Source organism: Scyliorhinus torazame, chromosome 21 (genome assembly GCF_047496885.1).
Source record: "Scyliorhinus torazame isolate Kashiwa2021f chromosome 21, sScyTor2.1, whole genome shotgun sequence".
NCBI classification, from domain to species: Eukaryota; Metazoa; Chordata; class Chondrichthyes; order Carcharhiniformes; family Scyliorhinidae; genus Scyliorhinus; species Scyliorhinus torazame.
The window spans coordinates 126,813,670-126,837,116 of record NC_092727.1 but is presented as its reverse complement, the minus strand read 5'-3'; the positions used below and the strand labels follow the sequence as shown (position 1 = coordinate 126,837,116).

The 23,447-nt window shown below is 47.9% G+C and overlaps 1 protein-coding gene across 2 annotated transcripts in view; it reads right to left on the bottom strand.

The window, feature by feature from the left end:
• The window catches only part of npepps (aminopeptidase puromycin sensitive), a 318,075-nt gene that overhangs the window by 142,175 nt on the left and 152,453 nt on the right, over positions 1-23,447 (bottom strand). For both annotated transcript variants that reach the window (XR_011937518.1, XM_072487504.1), the window contains exons 6-8: positions 14,538-14,738; positions 12,814-12,910; positions 5,775-5,808 (exon numbers count right to left, since the gene is read on the bottom strand). Coding sequence is in view for 1 of the 2 variants with exons in the window: in XM_072487504.1 (XP_072343605.1) it covers positions 5,775-5,808; positions 12,814-12,910; positions 14,538-14,738 (332 nt within the window). In the remaining variant the exon portion in view is untranslated. The remainder of the gene's footprint in view (positions 1-5,774; positions 5,809-12,813; positions 12,911-14,537; positions 14,739-23,447) is intronic.

Genomic DNA, 23,447 nt, shown 5'->3' with positions numbered 1-23,447 from the left:
TCAGCTTTACGTCGAAGCATCAGACCTCAATGGTGCGTCTGATGCATGAAAGATAGCTCTTCTCCTCACCACAGCGGGTGATCACGCCTTGGAAATATTCAATTCCTTTCACTTCGCCGAAGACCAGGACAAGACAAAGTTTCAGATCATCCTGGACAAGTTTGACAGCCACTGTGAGGTGGATACCAGCAAAATTTTTGAGCGCTACGTATTCAAGCAGCGATTGCAAGGTAAAGACGAAACCGTCACCTCATATTTAACTAACCTTAGACTGCTCGCGCAATCCTGCAACTTCGGTGATATCACTGACTCCATGATCAGAGACCAAATCGTTTTTGGAGTTCACTCTGATCCTCTGAGTGAGCTGTTACTGAAGATCAAGCATATGACCCTGCCAGTCGCGACTGAAACATGCACAGTGCATGAACACGCCAAAAATCGCTATTCCCAGTACAAAACGGCAGAGACAGAGTGTGTGCAGGTCATTTCCCAGATGCAGCACCACAACATTGATGAAAGCGGCCATTTTGCATGCTCTTCCCGGGGCCCGACGCGTGCGCGATGCGAACGGGATAACGAAGTGGCCGAAACCCGCACTGCGCAGGTGCAGACATCTGAGAACCGCACTGCGCATGTGCAACGGCGCACGGAGCGTCAGGATGCCGATGTCATGACGTGTTCGAACTGTGGCACTGCCCATTGAAAGAAACACTGCCCTGCAAGAGGCAGACGCAGTTTAAACTGGGGGAAGCCAGGCCACTTTGCAGCCCTGTGCAGATCTGCACCATCGGTCAGGAGCCAGCGCTCCCAATTCTGACGACGGCGCATCCGGAGTGTGCAACAACGCCTACAGGATTCTGATTCCGGCAGTGCAAAGGAACCAGATGATGAATGCCTGGACAAAGCCTACCTTGTGGGCATTATTGCAACTTGTGAATATGCCACACCAGACACATCGCAAGTCCAATCAATCCTAGCTGTGGATTCCGTGGACGAATGGCGAGCAGTGATGAAGGTCAACCACCGCCCCATCCAGTTCAAGCTGGGCACAGGTGTCTCTGCCAACCTTCTCTCACAGGTAGACTTCAGACGCATTAAGAAGCCCCCCATGGTCCTTCCAGCTGCATGCAAGCTCCTGGATTTCAACAGGAATGCCATCACTGGGATCCTGCCATCTGCACGTATCCAACCAACACACAAGCACGGTTATGCTTTGAAATTGTTAAGCAGGACAGTGCATCCCTACTATGTGCGCACGCCTCCAAGCAGCTGAACATCATTCAAAGAGTTTATACCACGACATCCTCCCATGTGGATCTTCAGGCCGGCATCGACGACATCCTCGCCCAGTATCCAGATGTGTTCAACGGGATGGGCACACTGCCGTATCGATACAAGATTCTGCTACGACCTGATGCCAAGCCAGTGGTCCACGCACCTCGACGAGTCTCTGCTCCACTGAGAGAGAGCCTGAAGGCACAGCTCAAGAATCTTCAGCAACAAGGCATCATATCCAAGGTCACCGAACCGACTGACTGGGTCAGCTCGATGATGTGCGTAAAGAAGCCTTCGGGGGACCTGCGCACCTGCATTGATCCCAAGGATCTCAATAAGAATATCATGTGGGAACACTACCCCATCCCGAAGCGGGAGGAACTCACGAGTGAGATAGCACACGCGCGCTTCTTCACTAAATTGGATGCATCACAGGGATTTTGGCACATCTAGCTGGAAGAGTCCAGCAGAAAGCTCTGCACCTTCAACAAGCCTTTTGGCAGATATTGCTACAATCGCATGCCATTTTGCATCATCTCGGCATTGGAGATATTCCATCGCATCATGGAACAGATGATGGAAGGCATTGAAGGGGTTCGTGTGTACGTGGACGACGTCATCATATGGTCCACGACCCCTGAAGGACATGTGTCCCGTCTCCAGAAGGTATTCCGCTGTGTACATGCCAACGGCCTAAAGTTAAGCAAGTCCAAATGTTGTTTTGGCACATCGACGCTCAAGTTCCTAGGCGACCAGATCTCACAGCATGGTGTGCGCCCGGACACAGACAAAATCAAGGCCATCGAGGCGATGAAGGTCCCAGAGAACAAAAAGGCGGTGCTGCTCTTCTTGGGTATGGTGTATTGTCTGGGCAAGTTCATTCCAAACATGGTCACACACACCACGGCCCTACGCAACCTGGTGAAAAAGTCAACTGCCTTTGAGTGGAAGGCGGCATACGAGAGTGCGTGGAGCTGAAAGCCATGCTCACCACTGCACCAGTCCTGGCATTCTTCGACCCGGACCGGGAGACAAAGGTACCCACAGATGCGAGTCAGGATGGCATCGGTGCGGTGTTGCTTCAACGCGATGACACATCACCCTGGGCACCAGTAGCCTACGCATCAAGGGCGATGACGCCCACTGAAACCAGATATGCACAGATTGAGAAGGAGTGCTTGGGTCTTCTCACCGACATCCTCAAATTTCATGATTATGTCTACGGCCTGCCGACATTCACTGTCGAGACGGATCATAGGCCTCTGGTCCACATCATCCACAAGAACCTGAACGACATGACGCCTCGGTTGCAGAGAATCCTGCTTAAACTTAGGAGGTATGACTTCAACTTGGTGCACACACCTGGCAAGGAGCTCATCATCGCTGATACATTGTCCCGCTCCGTCACCTCGCCCAGTGAACCGCTGGAGATCATCCAGCACATCGAATCGCAGGTGCAGCTGTGTGCTAGCACTCTCCCGGCGACAGATGAGAAGGTAGTTCTCATCCGTGATGAGACAGCCAATGACCCCCTTTTGCAGCTCGTCATCCATAACCTCACCAATGGCTGGCAGAAAGGGCAGTGCCCACAATTTTACAATGTGAAGGATAACCTGACGGTGATTGATGGTATCCTCCTCAAGCTGGACAGGATTGTCATTCCGCTCAGTCTCCAGAGCTTGGTGCTGCGCCAGATTCATGAGGGACACCTGGGCGTCGAGAAGTGCAGACGCAGAGCCCGGCAAGCTGTCTACAAGCATCAGCCAGGACATCACCAACATGGTCCTGAACTGTGCTACCTGTCAGCGGTTCCAGCCAGTACAGAGCAAGGAGACGCTCCAACAGCATGACATAGTGACCTCTCCGTTGTCCAAAGTTGACAACGACCTCTTTCATGCGAATGATTGCGACTACGTATTGATCATCGACAATTTCTCGAATTACCGAGGTGCTGAAGCTCCCAGACCGCACCTCTCGGACCATCATCAAAGCCTGTAAGGAGACGTTCTCAAGGCATGGCATCCCAATCACTGTCATGAGTCACGATGGCCCGTGCTTTAGCAGTCGAGAATGGTCCACGTTTGCTAGGTCATACAATTTCTAGCATGTCACCTACAATTTCCAGCATGTCACCTCCAGTCTGCACTATCCGCAGTCCAATGGAAAAGTCGAGAAAGGGGTGCACATTGTGAAACAGCTCATCTGCAAGGCCGCGGACTCTGCTTCCGACATACACCTTGCACTGCTCGCGTACAGGGCAACTCCATTGTCCTCTGGCATGTCGCCGGCTCAACTCCTGATGAACAGGGACCTGCGGACACTTCCAGCCATACACCTGACCAACCTGGATCACCTCCCGGTGGTGCAGAAGATGCAGCAGCTCAGAGACCGTCAAAAGCAGGGCTATGATGCCCATGCCACTGATCTGGCCCTGCTATCCCCAGCAGACACTGTCAGGATCAAGATACCGGATGGTGGGTGGTCTGCCCCGGTTGTCGTTGTTCGACAGGCCGCGCCCCGCTCTTATGTTGTACGTATGGCTGATGGCCCCATCGTGCGAAGGAATCGACGGGCACTGCGCAAAGTTGCCTGCCCGCAACCACTTTCTCCTCCATTTCCATATGTTGAATTGCCACCTCCTGATACCTTGCACCACGAGGCCACCAGTCAGACTTCCATCCCGCTTGTCAAGGCGCCGTCGTCCCCTCCGCCACCTCTCCGGCGGTCGACCAGGATCAGACGCAAGCCATAGAGGCTGGACTTGTGAACATTTGTTTTGTTTGCTCTGTTCTGTTCTCCTCAGTCAGTCACCTTAGACAGACTCATTCACATGTAAATACATTCACATACACCAACAAAACATTTTTAAAAAGGGGAGATGTCATGATATGCAAACATGCAGCTAATGAACACATAGAATAGGACACGACCAATGAGCAGTCAGGACACTCAGGGGTGGTATCTCACTATAAAAGGGAAAAAGGGATGAGGCACTCACACCCGGCTCTTTCCACAGACCAACATCTACAGAGTGAGATAGGGTGTATCCTCAGCATCACACCCCAGCACGTGGCATAGAGCAAGGCTGGTTCAGTTAGACTGAGTTACTACATTTAGATTAGCAGAGAGTCAAACTCATTGAGAACTGTGCTACTAGTTCAATAAAACACACTGAAGTCACTTCAAAGTCTGGAGCATCTTTTACTTAAAATTACAGGAATTAGTTAATTGAAAAATATGAAAAGGGACAGGGAATAAGCAGGAACGTTGGTTTAGGCAGACTACTTCTGCACTGTAACATTCTTTGACTCAATAAAGGAGGAGAAAGGCTACTGCTTAAACTTGAAATCCAACAAACTAACATAGCCTGAATCTTGTATTTCTCCCACTTCAAAAATACTAAAGTAATAAAAGCTGGTTAACCCTCTTTAAAGGGCCTTCTCAGACGACTAGAAAATTGTACAACATTTGCACTATTAATTACTATGTGATGAAATGTGTCCAAGAAGATTTTTATCCTTCTAGGCTCATAGTGTAACAGTGAAAAATATATGGATTACATAATGAAAGGCCACATCTGCCCAAGGAACTGTAACCCAGCACAAATCATTGTATTCAGGAGACGAGGGTAAAAGGAGTCATTAGGGGAGGGAAAAAGGTCCCTTGCATTTACAGGTCAATGTATCAATTTCAGACTATATTTATGGCCTGTATTTTGGATGGTTATTTTATACGCCCAGGCCTGGACTTTCCAGCACCCCCTCCTGTTCCTCAGGGGCATATAATAATAATAATAATAATCTTTATTGTCACAAGTAGGCTTACATTAACACCGCAATGAAGTTACTGTGAAAATCCCCATGTCACTATATTCCAGCGCCTGTTCGGGTACACAGAGGGAGAATTCAGAATGTCCAATTCACCTAACAGCACGTCTTTCGGGACTTGTGGAAAGAAACCAGAGCACCCGGAGGAAACCCACAGACACAGGGAGGCATATTGTGCTACGTGCCTTCCACCAACTCTTAGCCAGAGGAAGTCCTGGCAAACTAAAACACACTGAAATAACGGGAATACAGCATTCACATTGTTCCCACCATTCATCATTTTTGAGAAAGGACACAATCAAAAGTTTGGCAAAAGGGGTCTTCAGAAGTCTTTGCAAATGCGTCAATGCAGTCAATCTCAAAACATACACAATGGACCCAGAAACTAAATGTGCTCTCTTGCTGCAGGCCTGCTAAAGCAAATTTCCAGCCCCAGTTTTGTGCGAGACCCCAGTGGAGCCCAGGGTGTTAACTGGCACAGGGAAGAACATTTCTGCGGCCAACAAAATCTTACTTCAATTGAGATCTGCTCCTAGGATTTGGCTACGCTTTAGTTTCAGAGACCATATATCACAGTGAATCAATAATTATAATCACAAACCAAATGACTCTTAACAGAAACTATCCAAATTGCATCTAATCATATAAATGCAAATGTATTTTGAGAAATACCTGTATGTTACAAGGCCCCAGTTTTCCATTGCACCTGTGAATAAAAATATTGATTTTCAGCAGCTTTTAACAGTATATCACAAGTTTATACATTTATAATCTTTCAGTGTGATGTGAGGATTACCAATTTCAGGCAAGTTATGAAGTGGTAGCACTGTGTAGAAGCTGCATTTCCCCCCTTTGGGAATTTTGGTGGGAAGATTGGGGTGGGGCTGGGTTGGTTGTAGAATCAGGGATTCAACAACCAACCTGAACTGAGCGATGGTGCTTGAGGAAGAGACAGAGCTGATGACAAAGAAAGACAAAAAGAAACTTCAAAATGAAAATACAAGGACTAAAAACATTATTAAATATTATTTTTACGGGAGTGGCATGGTGGCGCAGTGGTTAGCACTTCTGTCTCACTTCGCAGAAGGCCTGGGTTCGATCCCAGACCTGGGTCACTGTCCGTATGGCGTTTGCACATTCTGCCCGTGTCTGCGTGGGTCTCACCCCCATAACCCAAAGATGTGCAGGGTATGTGGATTGGCCACGCTAAATTGTTCCTTAATTTTAAAAAAAAAATACAATTTTGACTATCAATGGTTGCGACTTTATTGTTAAAATGATGTAATGTTTCAACTGATGAATTGATCAGGATAATGTTAATGAGCATATTTTTGTCTGGAAAAAAGATTGACAATCAAGAGATAAAATAGTTGGACTTCCGGTTGCGGCAATGACCAGCTAAGCCGCACGTTTCGGCGGCTCCAGCTTTGACGGACCTTCGGGCTCTTTTAAGAGCCCCAACAGGAAAATTTTTGCGACGAAACCCGGTGTGGGGTGAAGCAACAGGGAGTCCCCCCCAGTGTGAAAGAAAAAGAACAGCGGCGGCGGCCAGATCACAGAGGATCCTCGAGGGCAGCGGCAGAGGAAAGAAAGGAACAAGATGGCGTCGGAGGGAGCCCAGGTGACATGGGGACCGGACCAGGATGAATTTTTAAGACGGTGTGTGGAGCTGCTAAAAAAGGAGGTGCTGGCCCCGATGTTACAGGCAATTGAGGGGCTTAAAGAGACACAAAAGGCCCAGGAGATAGAGTTCAGTGTGGTGGAGCAGAAGGTAACTGACAACCAGGACGAGATCCTGGGCCTAGCGGTCAAAATGCAGGCGCACGAGGCGCTCCATAAGAAGTGCATCGAAAGAATTGAAGTCCTGGAAAATAGATCAAGGAGAAAGAACCTCCGGATCCTGGGTCTCCCCGAGGGAGTGGAAGGAGCTGACGGCGGGGCTTATGAGAGCACGATGCTACGTTCGCTAATGGGAGCTGAGGCCCACTCGGAAGTGCAAAGGGCCCACCGGGTCCCTGCGAGGAGACCAAAGGCTGGAGAACCACCTAGGGCGATGGTCATGCGATTTCACCGCTTCAACGACAGAGAGGTTGTTTTGAGCTGGGCCAAGAAGGTACGAAGTAGCAGATGGGAGAATGCAGTGATACGAGTGTATCAGGACTGGAGTGCGGAGGTGGCGAGAAGGAAGTCGAGTTTCAATCGAGCCAAGGAGGTGCTGCATAAGAAAGTAAAGTTCGGGATGTTGCAGCCGGCACAATTATGGGTCACGCACCAGGATAGACATTACTAATTTGAAACATCAGAAGAAGCATGGACCTTCATTCAAAAAGAGAAACTGGACCAGAACTGAGGGACCGATGTTAGAGGGGAAACGACAATGCTGATGTATAGAGGTGTAAATTGGGGAGGGGGGGGGGGGACACTGAGAAATGTGGGCGCGGTGGGGGGGGGGGGGAAAAGAGACACAGGCAGGGGATGGGGAATGGGAACGGGGCTGTAGGGGGAGCTGTGCCATAGGGGGCGGGATGTTTCTAGAAAGCGCGGGGTTTTTTTTTTTCTTGTTTTTTTTCCCGCGCCAGAGAGATGATGGCGGGAAGATAGGCGCAAGGAGGATGGGAATTCCTCACACGGGGGGGGGGGTCAAGGAGAGAGCGGGAGAAGTCGGGGTCAGTTGAAGTCAGCTGACTTTCAGAAGCAATATGTGGGGAGTAACCATGCTAGATGGGGATCTAGCGGGGGGGGGGGGGGGGGAAAGAGGACAACTGGGTTGCTGCTGCAGAGATCGAAAGGGAGCTGGTAAGAGAAAAGGTGGTCGAGGCGGGAATGCGCCGCCTGGGGGACGGGTGGGTGCGCGGGACCGGGACGTGGGACTGGCCCAGAGAGGGTGATGGCTAGTCGACAGGGGAGGGGGGCGGGCAGCCCCCCAGTCCGGCTGATCACGTGGAATGTGAGAGGCCTAAATGGGCCGATTAAGAGGGCCCGAGTGTTCGCGCACTTAAAAGGACTGAAGGCAGACGTGGCCATGCTTCAAGAGACGCACCTGAAGGTGGAGGTCCAAGTTAGGTTAAGGAAAGGATGGGTGGGACAGGTGTTCCACTCAGGGCTGGACGCAAAGAATAGAGGGGTGGCCATATTGGTGGGGAAACGGGTGTCGTTCGAGGCTAGGAACATTGTAGCGGACAGCGGGGGCAGGTATGTGATGGTGAGTGGCAGACTGCAGGGAATGGAGGTCGTGCTGGTCAACGTATATGCCCCGAACTGGGATGATGCGGGATTTATGAAGCGGATGCTGGGACGTATCCCGGACCTGGAGGTAGGACGACACACTTCAACACCGTGCTAGACCCAGGGTTAGATAGATCTAGATCCAGGACCGGAAGAAGGCCGGCAGCAGCCAAGGTGCTTAGGGGGTTTATGGACCAAATGGGGGGAGTGGATCCGTGGAGATTTGTCAGGCCACTGGCCAAAGAGTTCTCCTTTTTCTCCCATGTCCATAAGGTATACTCCCGGATAGATTTCTTCGTTCTGGGAAGGTCACTGATTTCGAGGGTGGAAGGAACGGAGTACTCGGCCATAGCTGTTTCAGACCATGCCCCACATTGGGTGGATCTGGAACTAGGAGAGGAGAGGGAACAACGCCCACTCTGGCGACTGGGTGTGGGATTATTGGCGGATGAGGGAGCCTGCGGAAGGGTGCGGGGATGTATCGAAAAGTACCTGGAGGCCAATGATGATGGGGAGGTCCGAGTGGGGGTAGTATGGGAAGCGCTGAAGGCGGTGGTCAGGGGAGAGTTGATCTCCATCAGGGCTCACAAGGGGAAAACAGAGGCCAAAGAGAGGGAAAGATTACTGGGGGAGATCTTGAGTGTGGATAAAAGATATGCGGAGGCCCCGGACGAAGGACTATATAAGGAGAGGCAAAGACTCCAGACGGAGTTTGACCTGCTGACCACAGGGAAGGCAGAGACACAGTGGAGGAAGGCACAGGGGATGAGATATGAATATGGGGAAAAGGCGAGTCGCCTGTTGGCCCACCAGCTTCGTAAGAGGACAGAGGAGAGGGAAATAGCGGGAGTTAGGGATGAAATGGGAACTACGGTGCGGAGAGCAGGGAAGGTAAATGAGGTGTTTAAGACCTTTTATGAGAGGTTATATAGGTCCCAACCCCCGGAGGGAAAAGAGGCAATGCAGCAGTTTCTGGACCAACTAAGTTTCCCGAGGGTGGAGGAGCAGGAGGTGGCAGGCCTGGGGGCGCCAATTGGGGTGGACGAGGTGACCAAAGGGCTGGGGAACATGCAGGCAGGGAAGGCCCCGGGACCTGACGGGTTCCCGGTGGAATTTTACAGGCAATACGTGGACTTGTTGGCCCTGCTGCTGGTAAGAACCTTTAACGAGGCCAGAGAAGGGGGGACTCTACCCCCGACAATGTTGGAGGCGACGATATCACTAATCCTGAAGCGAGATAAAGACCCGCTGCAATGCGGGTCTTATAGGCCTATCTCGCTCCTGAATGTGGACGCCAAGTTGTTGGCAAAAGTGCTGACAATGAGGATAGAGGATTGTGTCCCGGGGGTGGTGCACGAAGATCAGACAGGGTTCGTAAAGGGGAGACAACTGAATGTCAACGTGCGACGGCTATTGGGGGTAATAATGATGCCCCCATCAGAGGGGGAGGCAGAGATAGTGGCGGCAATGGATGCAGAGAAGGCATTTGATAGGCTAGAGTGGGAGTATCTATGGGAGGTGCTGAGGAGGTTCAGGTTCGGGGAGGGGTTTGTCAGCTGGGTTAAATTCCTCTATAGGGCCCCAATGGCAAGTGTAGTCACAAATCGGCAAAGATCGGAGTATTTTCGACTACATAGGGGAACAAGACAGGGATGCCCTCTGTCCCCATTACTGTTCGCGCTGGCAATTGAACCACTGGCCATAGCGCTGAGAGACTCCAGGAAATGGAGAGGGGTGGTTAGAGGGGGAGAGGAATACCGAGTGTCACTCTACGCAGATGACCTACTGCTGTATGTGGCAGATCCAGTGGGGGGGATGACAGAGGTTATGCAGATATTGAGGGAGTTTGGAGATTTCTCGGGATATAGGCTTAACATGGGAAAGAGTGAGCTTTTCGTGATACACCCTGGGGACCAGAGTAGAGGGATAGATGGCCTGCCACTAAGGAAAGAAACTTCCGATACCTGGGGATTCAGATAGCCAGGAGCTGGGGAACCTTACACAGACTCAATCTGACTCGGCTGGTGGAGCAAATGGAAGAGGATTTCAAAAGGTGGGATATGCAGCCGCTGTCACTGGCGGGCAGAGTGCAGGCGATTAAGATGATGGTCCTCCCGAGGTTCCTATTTGTGTTTCAATGTCTCCCTATATTGATCACTGAGGCCTTTTTCAAGAAAATAGATAGGAGCATCATGAGCTTCGTGTGGGCAGGGAAGGCCCCGAGGGTAAGGAGGGGGTTCCTGCAACGTAGCAGGGACAGAGGGAGACTGGCGTTGCAGAATTTGGGCGACTATTACTGGGCTGCCAATGTGGTGATGATCCGTAAGTGGATGATAGAGGGGGCGGGGTGGAAAAGGCTGGAGATGGCGTCCTGTAAAGGAACGAGCTTAAAAGCGCTGGTGACGGCGCCAATACCGCTCTCCCCGAAAAGGTTTACCACGAACCCAGTGGTGGCGGCAACATTAAGTATCTGGGAGCAATGGAGGCGACAGAGGGGTGTGCTGGGAGCCTCGGTGTGGTCCCCGATCAGGAACAACCACAGGTTTGCCCCAGGGAGGTTGGACGGAGGGTTCCAGAGCTGGCACCGGGCAGGAATTAGGAGAGTGGGAGACTTATTTATAGATGGGACGTTTGCGAGCTTGGGAGCGCTAGAGGAAAAGTATGAGCTGCCTCTGGGGAATATCTTTAGGTATATGCAGGTGAGGGCGTTCACGAGACAACAGGTGAGGGAATTTCCGCTGCTCCCGACACAGGGGATCCAGGATAGAGTGCTTTCGGGGTTGTGGGTCGGGGAGGGCAAAGTGTCCGAAATATACCGGGAGATGAAAGAGGGGGAAGAGCTGGTAGAAGAACTGAAAGGAAAATGGGAAGAAGAGCTCGGGGATGAGATTGAGGGTTTGTGGGCTGATGCCCTAAGTAGGGTAAATTCCTCTTCCTCGTGTGCCAGGCTTAGCCTGGTCCAATTTAAGGTGCTACAGAGAGCACACATAACGGTAGCGAGGTTGAGCAGGTTCTTCGGAGTGGAGGACAGGTGCGGGAGGTGCAGGGGAAGCCCGGCGAACCACACACATATGTTTTGGTCGTGTCCGGCACTGGAGGGGTATTGGAGGGGAGTGGCGGGAGTGATCTCGAAGGTGGTGAAGATCCGGGTCAAGCCAAGCTGGAGGTTAGCTATATTTGGGATAGAGGATGAGCCGGGAGTGCAGGAGGCGAAAGAGGCCGATATTGTGGCCTTTGCGTCCCTAGTAGCCCGGCAAAAGATTTTACTCATGTGGAAGGGAGCGAAACCCCCCGGCGTGGAGGCCTGGATAAACGACATGGCAGGGTTCATAAAACTGGAGCGGATGAAGTTATGCGCTGAGGGGATCGGCTCAGGGGTTCTCCAGGCGGTGGCAACCGTTCCTCGACTATCTAGCGGAACGTTAGGGGGAAAATAGATAGCCAGCAGCAGCAGCCCAGAGGGGGGGGGGGGGGGGGGGGGGGGGGTAAAGTGTTTTTGTTCTAGAGGGGGTGAAGGGGGGCACTATTTTGTGTTATTTTGTTAATTCACTATTTTATTTAAACAATGTTATCTATCAGTTATCACGTTACCGTTTTTGTTGATTTGTAAGGGGGAAAAATTGTGTTTGAAAACTTTAATAAATTTTTTTTTTTTTTTTTAAAGAGTTAAAATAGTTACATTTGTATTGTGTATTTCAGAATATTTCAAATCACCTCGCTTACAAACAACTTATTATATAGCACCTTTAAACTAATAAAATATTCCAAGGAAATTCACAGGAGCAACATAAAATAAAAACATATATTTTAAAAAATAAAATTAGAATACCCAATTATAGTTTTCCAATTAATGGGCAATTTAGCGTGGCCAATCCACCTAACCTGCACATCTTTGGGTTGTGGGAGTGAAACTCACACAGATACCAGGAGAATGTGCAAAATAAAACAAAATTTAATATCAAGTTACATGAGAAGATATTAGAAATGGCCAAAAGCTTGGTCATGAGGGAGGTTTTGAGTAGAATTTTAAAGGAAAACAAGGGGAGGCAAAGAAGTGTAGGAAGGGAATTCCAGAGCTTCGGGTCTTGGCAGCTGGAGCGATGGCCGTAAATAGTCAAGCGATTAAAGTGATGCTCAAAAGGCACAAATATCTGAAGGTAGCAACATTGGAAGCAATAACAGAGTGTGGCGGGGCAAGGCCATGGTGTGATTTAAAAACAAGAATGAGGCATTGCTTAATCAGGAGTAAATGTGGGCTAGCGAGCACAGTGGTGACAACTATTAATTTGATCTCCCTGTGTCTGCGTAGGTTTCACCCCCACAACCCAAAAGGTTGTGCAGGGTAGGTGGATTGGCCTCGCTAAATTGCCTCTTAATTGGAAAAATGAATTGGGTCCTCTAAATTTTTTTATTTTTTTTTTAAAAACAATTAATTTGAAAAGCAGGAATTTTATTCTGCAGGCAACACTATCTTTAAGGTACCAACCTGCTGCAAAGTCTGCGATGGCTATCAGGTCAATTTTTGGAAGAGGATAAGGAACATTAAAATATTCTTTATAAAATGGTAGTGTCTTGGCAGCAACCTAGTGGAGGGAAAAGCAGAACTTATATTATTATTGAACATAAATCTTCATTCATAAGCACATATGTAAATGTCTAGTTTCATTCCGCACATACAGGGAACACAGTTATGATTTCCTTTAAGCTCTCACTAAAGCAAAAAAATGAAATCTGGAATGCAAGGCACTTAAACTATAAGAAAGGGAAAGATACTTTAAAGGGAATTTACCTTTTTTTCTGAAAAGGGATTAATCTATAATTTGCACACGGCCAGTGACATTCCTTCTTCCTGATGGGTCTGCAGGGAAACATTTACTTAATATCCTAATTTCCTCATTTAAAAGATAATTTAAAAAGTTACATTTAAACCTAACATGGTTGCAAAATACTGTCCTATTATCTATTTAGGAAGGTTATTTTGAGCCCAATATTCTAGATATAATTTTTCCCAGACAGCCTTTTTTTTTTACCTGGAAACCTGGCCCCTATGAGTCAGCAGTTACAGCAGGAGGATGAGCAATGTCACTGCTAATATGGAGAAAAACAGTAGGGTTACAAGCTTGATTTATGCACAACACAGTAGCACATGATCCAAAATACTTCAGAGGATTCAGATTGAAGAATTTGGGTAAAAATTTTAAAACAAGTTTCCTTCCCCTCCCTCCCCAACAATTATCTTCCTGATGGTGCTGACTCCTTGCTGGGACATTGTCACATGGGCACCATCCATCATCCTCCAATCTTTTACTCAAATTGTAAGTATTATTTTGAGCCTGGGAATTGGGGCTCAGCTATGGCCCAATCTGGTTCTCACCTGACGTCAACACAACGCATTTCAGCAAGGGCTTCTGAATAGAGATGAGAACTTTGGTTGACTTTCTGCTTCCCTAATCCAAAGGTATGAAACCCAACTATAGAAACACTAAGACATTCCTCTTGTGTATGGCAAAGCTATTCACTGGAGGGAGCAAGAGATCTACCAATTATTTACTGAAATTATAACCTACCTAGCCTACTTCTTTTTACAGTGCTCTTTATATTCTCAATGCACTGGTGTTCATTTCTTTTAATTGAAAATATTAAATCTTCATTGAGCTACAGGCCGTGTTTGTGATTTCCCACTGCCCCCACTTCATTGCCCACAACTACCCACTCGCTGCTTCTTTGTTCTCTGCTGATTGATTCAATGGCATTTTACAACATAATTCCAACGGAGGCTGATAATTCAGTCCCAGTGCTCTGTCATTGCCATTACCAAAATGACCTGGACTGACTTGCCTATCAAAATATCTGGCCTGCAACAAAGCACTTAGGAGTGTTCCTTTGAGCTTCATGCAGCTGGGAATTCACGGTGTTTGAAATTTGTACCTCACCACTGTGTTCTCATGATCAGCATGTTGGAGTAGAGTGCAATGTAGCGCCATGTGGTGTTAAAAAAGGAAGGGTTAACAATTAAAATTCAATATCACTAAGAGGCCATTGTGAATTTACCCTGTAACTACCTTCTAAGTAATCAGATAACTTAAGTTTCATTCAGGGAACTGGTGTATAAACGTGACATCGTGAATTCAAGAAACGAGGGCAGTTCCTCCTCCCTCTCCATTCGTTTTAAGGACACACTATACAAAAGGACACAAAAACAACAACAACCTCGAGAGCAAATTTTCCTTGATCCGCTTTTCCAATGGGTGTGTAGACACGGACTAAAATGCCATCTGATGACTTGGTTTCCACAAAGTCATATTCACCAACCACAAATGCCACCAAGTACGTGGACATTATCGGCGATTTGGCGAACTTGACTTCAACCATGTCTTCGTCGTCAGGATATGGGTTACGCTCAGTCACGTTCTGTAACATTGAAGGCAGAACTCAGGTTAGAAATTGAAGAATGCATTTGCAATGTGCTTCACCTGGAAATATCCAAATCGCAATGGCATTGCAACAAATATAAAAACGTTCTGCATCAAAATAAACTGGAAAGATTAAGCAAAATCAAAAAACAAAATCCCTGTATCACAGGAAACAGTAGCAGTGGTTAAAGTAATCATTCAAAATTGCCATAAAAGGAAATGCCAGATAATTAAAATAGGCTAATCTTATAAATCTTATTATCAGCAGTCACTTTACTTGTGTTTACCATTAATGTAGATTGGATATAGGAGTTGTATTTCCTACCAGCTGTGTGTCATATCACCCTGTTACAACAGTGACTCTAGCTGATTATTTATTTTTGAGGTATTAACACCCTTTTGGACGTCCTAAAAGGTGTGAAAAGCATTAAATAAATGGAAGCTAATTTCCCTTATTTAGGTATCTCAGCCTCCCATGTATGGATTTTCTTTTTGCTTCTACCATTCGACGGTATGTATTAAAATTACAGAACAAATCACCCATCAATTTTGATGAAAAATTAAATATAAGCTATTAAACAAGACATTCCTTCTTCTGACAAGTTTTAAGACATCCATTTTCCAATTAAACCACTGTATGGTGAATAGAAAATAAAATCTCAGCTTGAATCAAATGTCTGAAATTGACAGAACAAGTTTATGTTCACAGAAACACAGATAGGCCACACGCATATGATGCAGCTCTCTAATGTAATCTTAATCAGAGCAAGTCTAGCACATTTAACCGAATGAAGAAATATTCTTCACAACTGCATAAATTATAGCCCACATTTCAACTTAGTATTGTCTCCATTCCTTTCCTCTTCTTAGGGCCTGAATACACCAATGCCAGCAGTACTCCAGTAACCAAATGGTCAGACAGCAAACCTTAATGGCTGATGAAATTCAACGTGGGCAAGTGCAAGGTCTTGCACTTTGGAAAAAATAGAGGCATGGACTATTTTCTAAACGGTGACAAAATTCATAATGCTGAAGTGTAAAGTGACTTGGGAGTCCTAGTCCAGGATTCTCTAAAGGTAAACTTGCAGGTTGAGTCCGTAATTAAGAAAGCAAATGCAATGTTGTCATTTATCTCAAGAGGCTTGGAATATAAAAGCAGGGATGTACTTCTGAAGCTTTATAAAGCACTAGTTAGGCCCCATTTAGAATAGTGTGAGCAGTTTTGGGCCCCACACCTCAGGAAGGACATACTAGCACTGGAGCGGGTCCAGCTGAGATTCACACGGATGATCCCAGGAATGGTAGGCCTAACATACGATGAACGTCTGAGGATCCTGGGATTATATTCATTGGAGTTTAGGAGGTTGAGGGGAGATCTAATAGAAACTTACAAGATAATGAATGGCTTAGATAGGGTGGACGTAGGGAAGTTGTTTCCATTAGCAGGGGAGACTAGGACCCGGGGGCACAGCCTTAGAATAAAAGGGAGTCACTTTAGAACAGAGATGAGGAGAAATTTCTTCAGCCAGAGAGTGGTGGGTCTGTGGAATTCATTGCCACAGAGGGCGGTGGAGGCCGGGACGTTGAGTGTCTTTAAGACAGAAGTTGATAAATTCTTGATTTCTCGAGGAATTAAGGGCTATGGAGAGAGAGCGGGTAAATGGAGTTGAAATCAGCCATGATTGAATGGTGGAGTGGACTCGATGGGCCAAATGGTCTTACTTCCGCTCCTATGTCTTATGGTCTTAGCTGTCTATGCAACCTTGGAAGATATCACTGTTGAGATCAATTTTGTATTTAACCTATGTCCACACATGAGCAAACCCAACAGGACAGCAGTCAGTGATAGGGCGACTTTCTTCCCCCTTCCTATCCCAACTGCAGTGGTCAATTGCTCCTCTGGTTTTGACCAGCTAATTTCAGCATAGCACCTGGGACTTTTGACAGAATGCTATATCCATTAAGAAACATCGTTGGTTAGTCACAACTCCAAAGAATCTTGCAAGATGCTATGTGATAAAGGATGTGTTTGTAACCAACAAAAGGCACTCGTGTGTGATGTCTCAGTCACATGTTTAGTAGGAAACCTGCAGAAGATTGATTACAATTTTCAGATGGTTTGAGAGTTCCATTATTTTTGCTTCAGCTGTAGATGTCACAGCCCAACTCTTCTGGTGGTCTTTGTCAGCTGCTGTTAAGTGAGAGATTTTCAGGTCAGACGGTCAATGATGACAATAAACAAGAGTCGGAGCTTCATATCAGTTTGCAAATCCTGGCCATCCAGACAGTCGTCACAGAATCAAGCAACCCTTTTCCTTTTCTGTCTAGCTTACTCCAAAAACATCTGTTTCTACAACCTACTCCACCCAAGTTCACAGTCAGCATAGTTGAGAAGAATGAAAAGCAAAATGAACTGTATTTGGAGATTAGGGGATGAGGTAATGACTCATACTCCAAAAATACAATCGAAGAAGCTTCACTTATGGTATGAATCTACAAGAGCTAGTCTTAAAAGAAATGCTTTCCAGATTCCAAATGTTTCCAAAATCAAACCCAGACGATGGTGCATTATAGGTCTGCAGTTCTCATGGCATTTAAGGTTGTTCCAGGGATGATCAATTTAGGATAACAGATAAAGAACATTTCAACTCAAAACTTAGGGCCAGTAAGAGGCATTTTGACATAAAACCTGGGCACATGTTTGGAAACAGGTAAGACTTCAGTGTAGTGTATGGTAAGCATCACCATTCGGAATATAAGAAATTGGCACAGCCAAACTGCAGTCTAATTAGTAATTGCAAAAATTTAGATATTTTAAGCATTTTTTCTCAATTATAATACTTAGCTGCAAATGTTTAACCATCTAGAAAGATTATTGCAAACCACTTTGCAACTGAAACAGTGGCAATTTGAGCTCTAGAATTCATCTTCAATTTCATTATCTTGATTATAAGGTGCACGGAGACTCCAAAAGCAAGGAACCTTGAAACAAACAATAACTTTTTGTCATGTGAGAGTACCTTTAAGAAATGGGTGTTTATAAATGGGTGTGTATATAAATATCTGCAGTGAGAGTACCTTAAGAAATGGGTATTTATTACTGCAGTGATGTCAGAGAGTGGGTGGAGCTGGGCTGTCTGTCAGCGTTTTACTTTCGCTTTAGGCTTTTTGCTGCAGGGTGTGTTTGGTTTTTAGTTTTGGAGAAGCTGAAATCACAGCAGGATGTGTATGAATCTCTGTAAGCTTATGAATGTTCATTTGGTGTTTTCAAAGTAGTAACTGCTCTCGGTAGTGAATTTAAACCTGATCTCCGTGTTAAAAAGGGTCTTTTGTCTTATGGTTGTTAATAAGGAACGATTAAGAATGACTTAAAGACACTTCCGGCGGCGATCGCGAACGGAGCGGCCGCAGCAAAGACGCACCCGCACAGCCACAAAATCATGGCTTTGGGGTGGGGGGGGGGTTTCCCGGGGAATTTTAAAAAAAATAATAATTCTTTCGGCCCCGCCCAGATGCCAAATCTCCGATCCACGGAGCTGGAGAGGCAGAGAAAAAAAAAAGGAGAGACTGGTCCCGGTGAGCTGCACGTGGAGGAGTGGGGATCGCTCAGAAACGGCCTGAAAGTCGGAGCACGGAGAGGATCACAAGAACAAAATAAGAATTTTAAAATTCAACCTTCCTTGTTCCTCTCCTGCAAATTTTTTTTTCAAAAAAGAAACTTTTTTAAAGGGAAAATAAAACTTTCAAAAAATAAGAATCCCCTTTGATTAAAAAATCGTTTTTAAAAGGAATTTTAAAAACCCTTGGGGGGGGGGGGAAACAAAAAAAAAAAAAGAGAATTTCTTTTTCGCACCAAAACCCAGGAAAAAAGAGAAAGGCACAGACAAAAATATATCTCCAAATAATAAATTGGGGGGACGGCGAGATGTAAGAAGGAACAGCAGCGAAGGTGAAAGAAAAAAGCAGGAGATGCGGCAGAGGACCCCACGGGGCGAGGTGGAGGTTCAGGCGAATCAGGAAGCGGAAAAGCTGGCGAGCCGAGCAGCGGAGCAGGAACAGGACACGGTGACCACCCCCCACCCCCGCACAGGGGGAGGAATGGAGAAATGTGCTGAAAATGGAAATAAACACCATAAAGGAAGAGATAAAAATGCAGATAAATGTCATGTGGGAGGCACTCAGGACGGAGCTCCACACAATGATGAAGGAGATGCTGGCGGAGACAACAGAAAAAATGCAGCGAACCATCAACGGCCTGGAAAGGAAGATGGAGGTGCAGGAGAAAACTATTCAGGAGTTGGAGAGGGCCGCCTCGGACCAGAGCGACAGGATGGTAACTCAGGAAACTGAGGTGAAAAGGCTGGTAACAACCCAGGGGAGCCTAAGAGGGAAAGTGGAGGACCAGGAAAATAGGTCCAGACGGCAGAATGTTAAAATCGTGGGTCTGCCAGAGGGGATGGAGGGCAAAGATCCAACAGGCTCCCAAATGCTGGGCAAACTAGTGGGAAGGGAGAAGTTTCCAAACCCCCCAGAAATCGACAGGTCGCTCCTGGAAGGGGCACCGGTCATACTGGTAAATGTGTACGCTCCCAACTGGGATGACACAGAATTCATAAAGAAGACCATGGCAGAAATCCCCGAGGGGGGGGGCGACTTCAACTGTGTACAGGACCCACTGACCGACCGATCAAACCCCAGAGCAGGGAAGAAGACTGGCATGGCTAGGGAACTAGGAGCATTTATGGAGCAGATGGGGGCAGTGGACCCATGGAGGTTCCTGCACCCGGGAGAGAAGGAATTTTCATACTTCTCACAAGTACACAAGGTATACACCCGTATCGACTTCTTTGCAGTGGGGAAATCGGTGCTTCCAGGGATCACAGGAACGGAGTACTCCGCGATCATTATCTCTGACCACGCTCCACACTATATGGATGCGAGGTTGGAGACAGGCCGTGCCCAGCGCCCCACATGGAGGCTGGACACAGACCTCCTGGCCGACAAGGCCTTCTGTCAGAAAACATCGCGGGCCATAGGCGACTACGTGAGTAACAACCAAAACGGGAGGTCTCACCCTCCACGTTCTGGGAGGCGCTGAAGGCCGTGATTAGAGGAGAGATCATAGCCTACAAGACAAGCAGAAACAGGGAAGAGAGGGTGGCCAGGCAACAACTGGTGGACTCCATCCTGGAAGTCAACAGAAAATACTCCGAGGCCCCGACCGTAGGGCTGCTGGCGGAGAAGAAAAAGCTACAAATGGACTTTGACCTGCTATCCACTAGGAAAGCAGTGTACCAGCTCCGTCAGACACGGGGGACCTTCTACGAACATGGAAACAAGGCTGGCCGCTTATTGGCTCACCAGCTGAGAAAGCAAGCAGCCTCAAGGGAAATAGCGCAGGTAAAGGATAACAGAGGCAGACTGGTAACAGAACCAAAGGAGGTCAATCGGGCATTTGAGACCTTCTAACGGGGACTGTACACCTCCAAGCCCCCCAACGGGGATGCAGGGATGAAACTGTTCCTAGACAGACTGGAACTACCAGTTGTGGGGAAAGACAGACGGGCGGAGCTGGAAGCACCAATAGACCTGGGAGAAATCATGGAGAGCATCAGCTCCATGCAGGCGGGGAAGGCACCGGGACCCGATGGGTTCCCGGCGGACTTCTACAAATATTTGCACCAGTCCTGGCCCCACACCTAAGGGACATGTTCGCGGACTCACTGGCAAGGGGCACCCTGTCCCCAACGCTAGCGCAGGCCACAATTTCACTGATACCCAAAAAAGAAAAAACCTGACGGAATGCGGATCATACAGACCCATTTCACTGCTGAACGTGGATGCGAAAATACTCGCAAAGGTCCTGGCCAAAAGGCTGGAGGGCTGTGTACCAGAGATGGTCGCAGAGGACCAAACCAGCTTTGCCAAGGGTAGGCAGCTCACAGCGAACATCAGGCGGCTGCTGAACGTAATAATGACGCCCTCTGGGGAGAGAACACCAGAGGTGATCGTCTCCCTGGACGCAGAAAAGGCCTTCGACAGAGTCCAATGGAAATACCTCCTCGAGGTACTGGAACGGTTTGGGCTAGGAGCGGGATTCACCGCCTGGGTGAGACTCCTGTACAACACTCCCAAAGCGAGCGGCCGAACTAACACCACCAGCTCTAAATACTTCCAGCTGCAGAGAGGAAGACAGGGCTGCCCCCTGTCCCCACTCTTGTTCGCGCTAGCCATCGAACCCCCGGCGATAGCCCTGCGGGACGCGAAAAGCTGGAAGGGAATCCGGAGAGGAGACAGAGAGCACAGAGTCTCATTCTATGCAGATGACCTGCTCCTCTATGTCTCAAAGCCACAGGAGGGACTGACGGCAATACTGCAAATGCTGAAAGAGTTTGGAACCTTCTCGAGCGACAAACTTAACCTGGGCAAAAGCGAGGCATTCCCAGTGAACACAAACAGGGGAGGGAGAGAGCTGGAGGGGCTCCTGTTCAAACAGCCCAGAACAGATTCCGCTACCTGGGGATCCAGATAGCCAGAGACTGGACACAGATCCACAAGTGGAACCTGACCAGCCTGGTGGAGGAAGTAAGAAGAGACCTTCAAAGGTGGGGCTCACTCCCACTCTCTCTAGCGGGGGGAGTGCAGACGATCAAGATGAACGTTCTGCCAAGGTTCCTCTTCCTGTTTAGATCCATTCCGATCTTCATCCCCAAGGCCTTTTTCCAAAACGTAGACAGTCTAATCATGCCGTTTGTGTGGGGGGGGGTAAGAACCCGAGATTCCCAAAACAGACACTGCAAAGAGGGAAAATCAAAGGTGGCTTGGCCTTACCAAACCTACAATACTACCACTGGGCAGCAACGGCAAAAAGAGTGAGGGGATGGGTACAAGAACCTGACACAGATTGGATACAAATGGAGGAGGCATCCTGTAAAGGAACAACCCTCCTGGCTACAGCAGCACTCCCATCCCCCTCAACAAGATACACAACAAGCCCAGTGGTAGCGGCCATGCTGAGAACATGGACCCAGCTCAGACAACACTTCGGGATAACTAAAATGTCCCCCATGGCCCCCATCTGCGGCAATCACAGATTCCCCCCCCCCAGCCATGCTAGATATCACCTTCAAAAGATGGAGGCGGGATGGGGGCACATTGACGGTCGGGGACTCCTACATAGGGCACAGACTGGCGACACTGGACGAACTGACGAGGAAGTGCAGGCTAACAAAAGGACAGGAAATGAGACACCTCCAAATAAAACACTTCCTCCGCAAAGAGACAGTGGGGTATCCTGGGGCCCTACTACTAGAGCGTACACTACTACTAGAAAGCACACTACTAGAGGACCTGATAGGCAAAAGCAACGAGAAGGGGGGGCTATGTGGGAAAATATACGGACAGCTACTGGACAGAGCCCGGACTCCACTGGACGAGATCAGACAAAAATGGGAGGACGAACTGGGGACAGAGGTAGGATGGGGACTCTGGAGCGAAGCACTGAGCAGGGTGAACTCCACCTCCTCCTGCGCAAGGCTAAGCCTAATGCAGCTCAAAGTGGTGCACAGAGCACACCTGACCAGAACCCAAATGAGCAGGTTCCTCCCGGAGGTGGAGGACAAATGTGAGTGGTGCCAGAGGGGCCCGGCCAACCACACGCACATGTTTTGGGCTTGCCCCAAGCTTGCTGGGTTCTGGACAGCCTTCTCCGAGGCAATGTCCAAGGTTGTGGGGGTGAGGGTGAAGCCATGCCCAATAGTGACAATCTTCGGGGTATCGGAGCAGCGCGAGTTACACATCGGGAAGGGGGCCAACGCCCTTGCTTTCGCTTCCCTAATCGCACGCCGGAGAATCCTGCTCGGCTGGCGATTGGCAGCATCACCCACAGCTGCAGACTGGCTCGCTGACCTTTCGGAATTTCTCCACCAGGAGAAGATTAAGTACGCCACCCGAGGGTCAGAGGAAGGCTTCCTGGATACTTGGGGGCAGTTTGTCGGTCTGTTTCAAAACCTGTTCGAGGCCAACAATGAGGAGTAACCTAATAAGAATTTAAAAAAATTTTTTATAAACACCAAGATAGATGAGTTACCAAACGACTGCACAACCCCGGGGGGGGAACCATAGACCAATCCAGAGGGCAATGAAAGGCACGTAGGGTCAGTTAAACAACGTGTAAATGTGATGTGAATATATACAACGGTTTATAAATATCAGAAATGCCAATAAAAAGATTTTTTAAAAAATAATGACTTAAAGAGTACTGTATTCTTTGGGGAATTTATTGGTGTTGATAGTTGTTAAGATGTTTACTGTGGGTTTATAAAGTGTTAACTGGTTTCATAAATAAACATTGTTTTAATTTAAAAGTACTGTAGATCTCGGTTTGCATCACACCTGCAGAGTAAGGCCGTGTGCTCCCCATAACCACAATCTATTATAAGTTGTGGGTCAGGTGAACTCTAGATACACTTTGGGGTTCTCTAAACACTGGCCCATAACATTTTTATCACTGAGGAAGAGGTGCGGGAGTTGTCTATGCCACAATAAGTGCTTTGTATTTTAGGCAATAGTGCAAAAGGTCTTGAGCAGCTATTGTAACTAATGGCTGAATTCATTACAAGTTGGCAAGTGATCGACTCCAGAATTCAACACTTTGTATTTGCTTCTGTTGTGATCAACGGAAATGGATATATGACTGATTGGAATA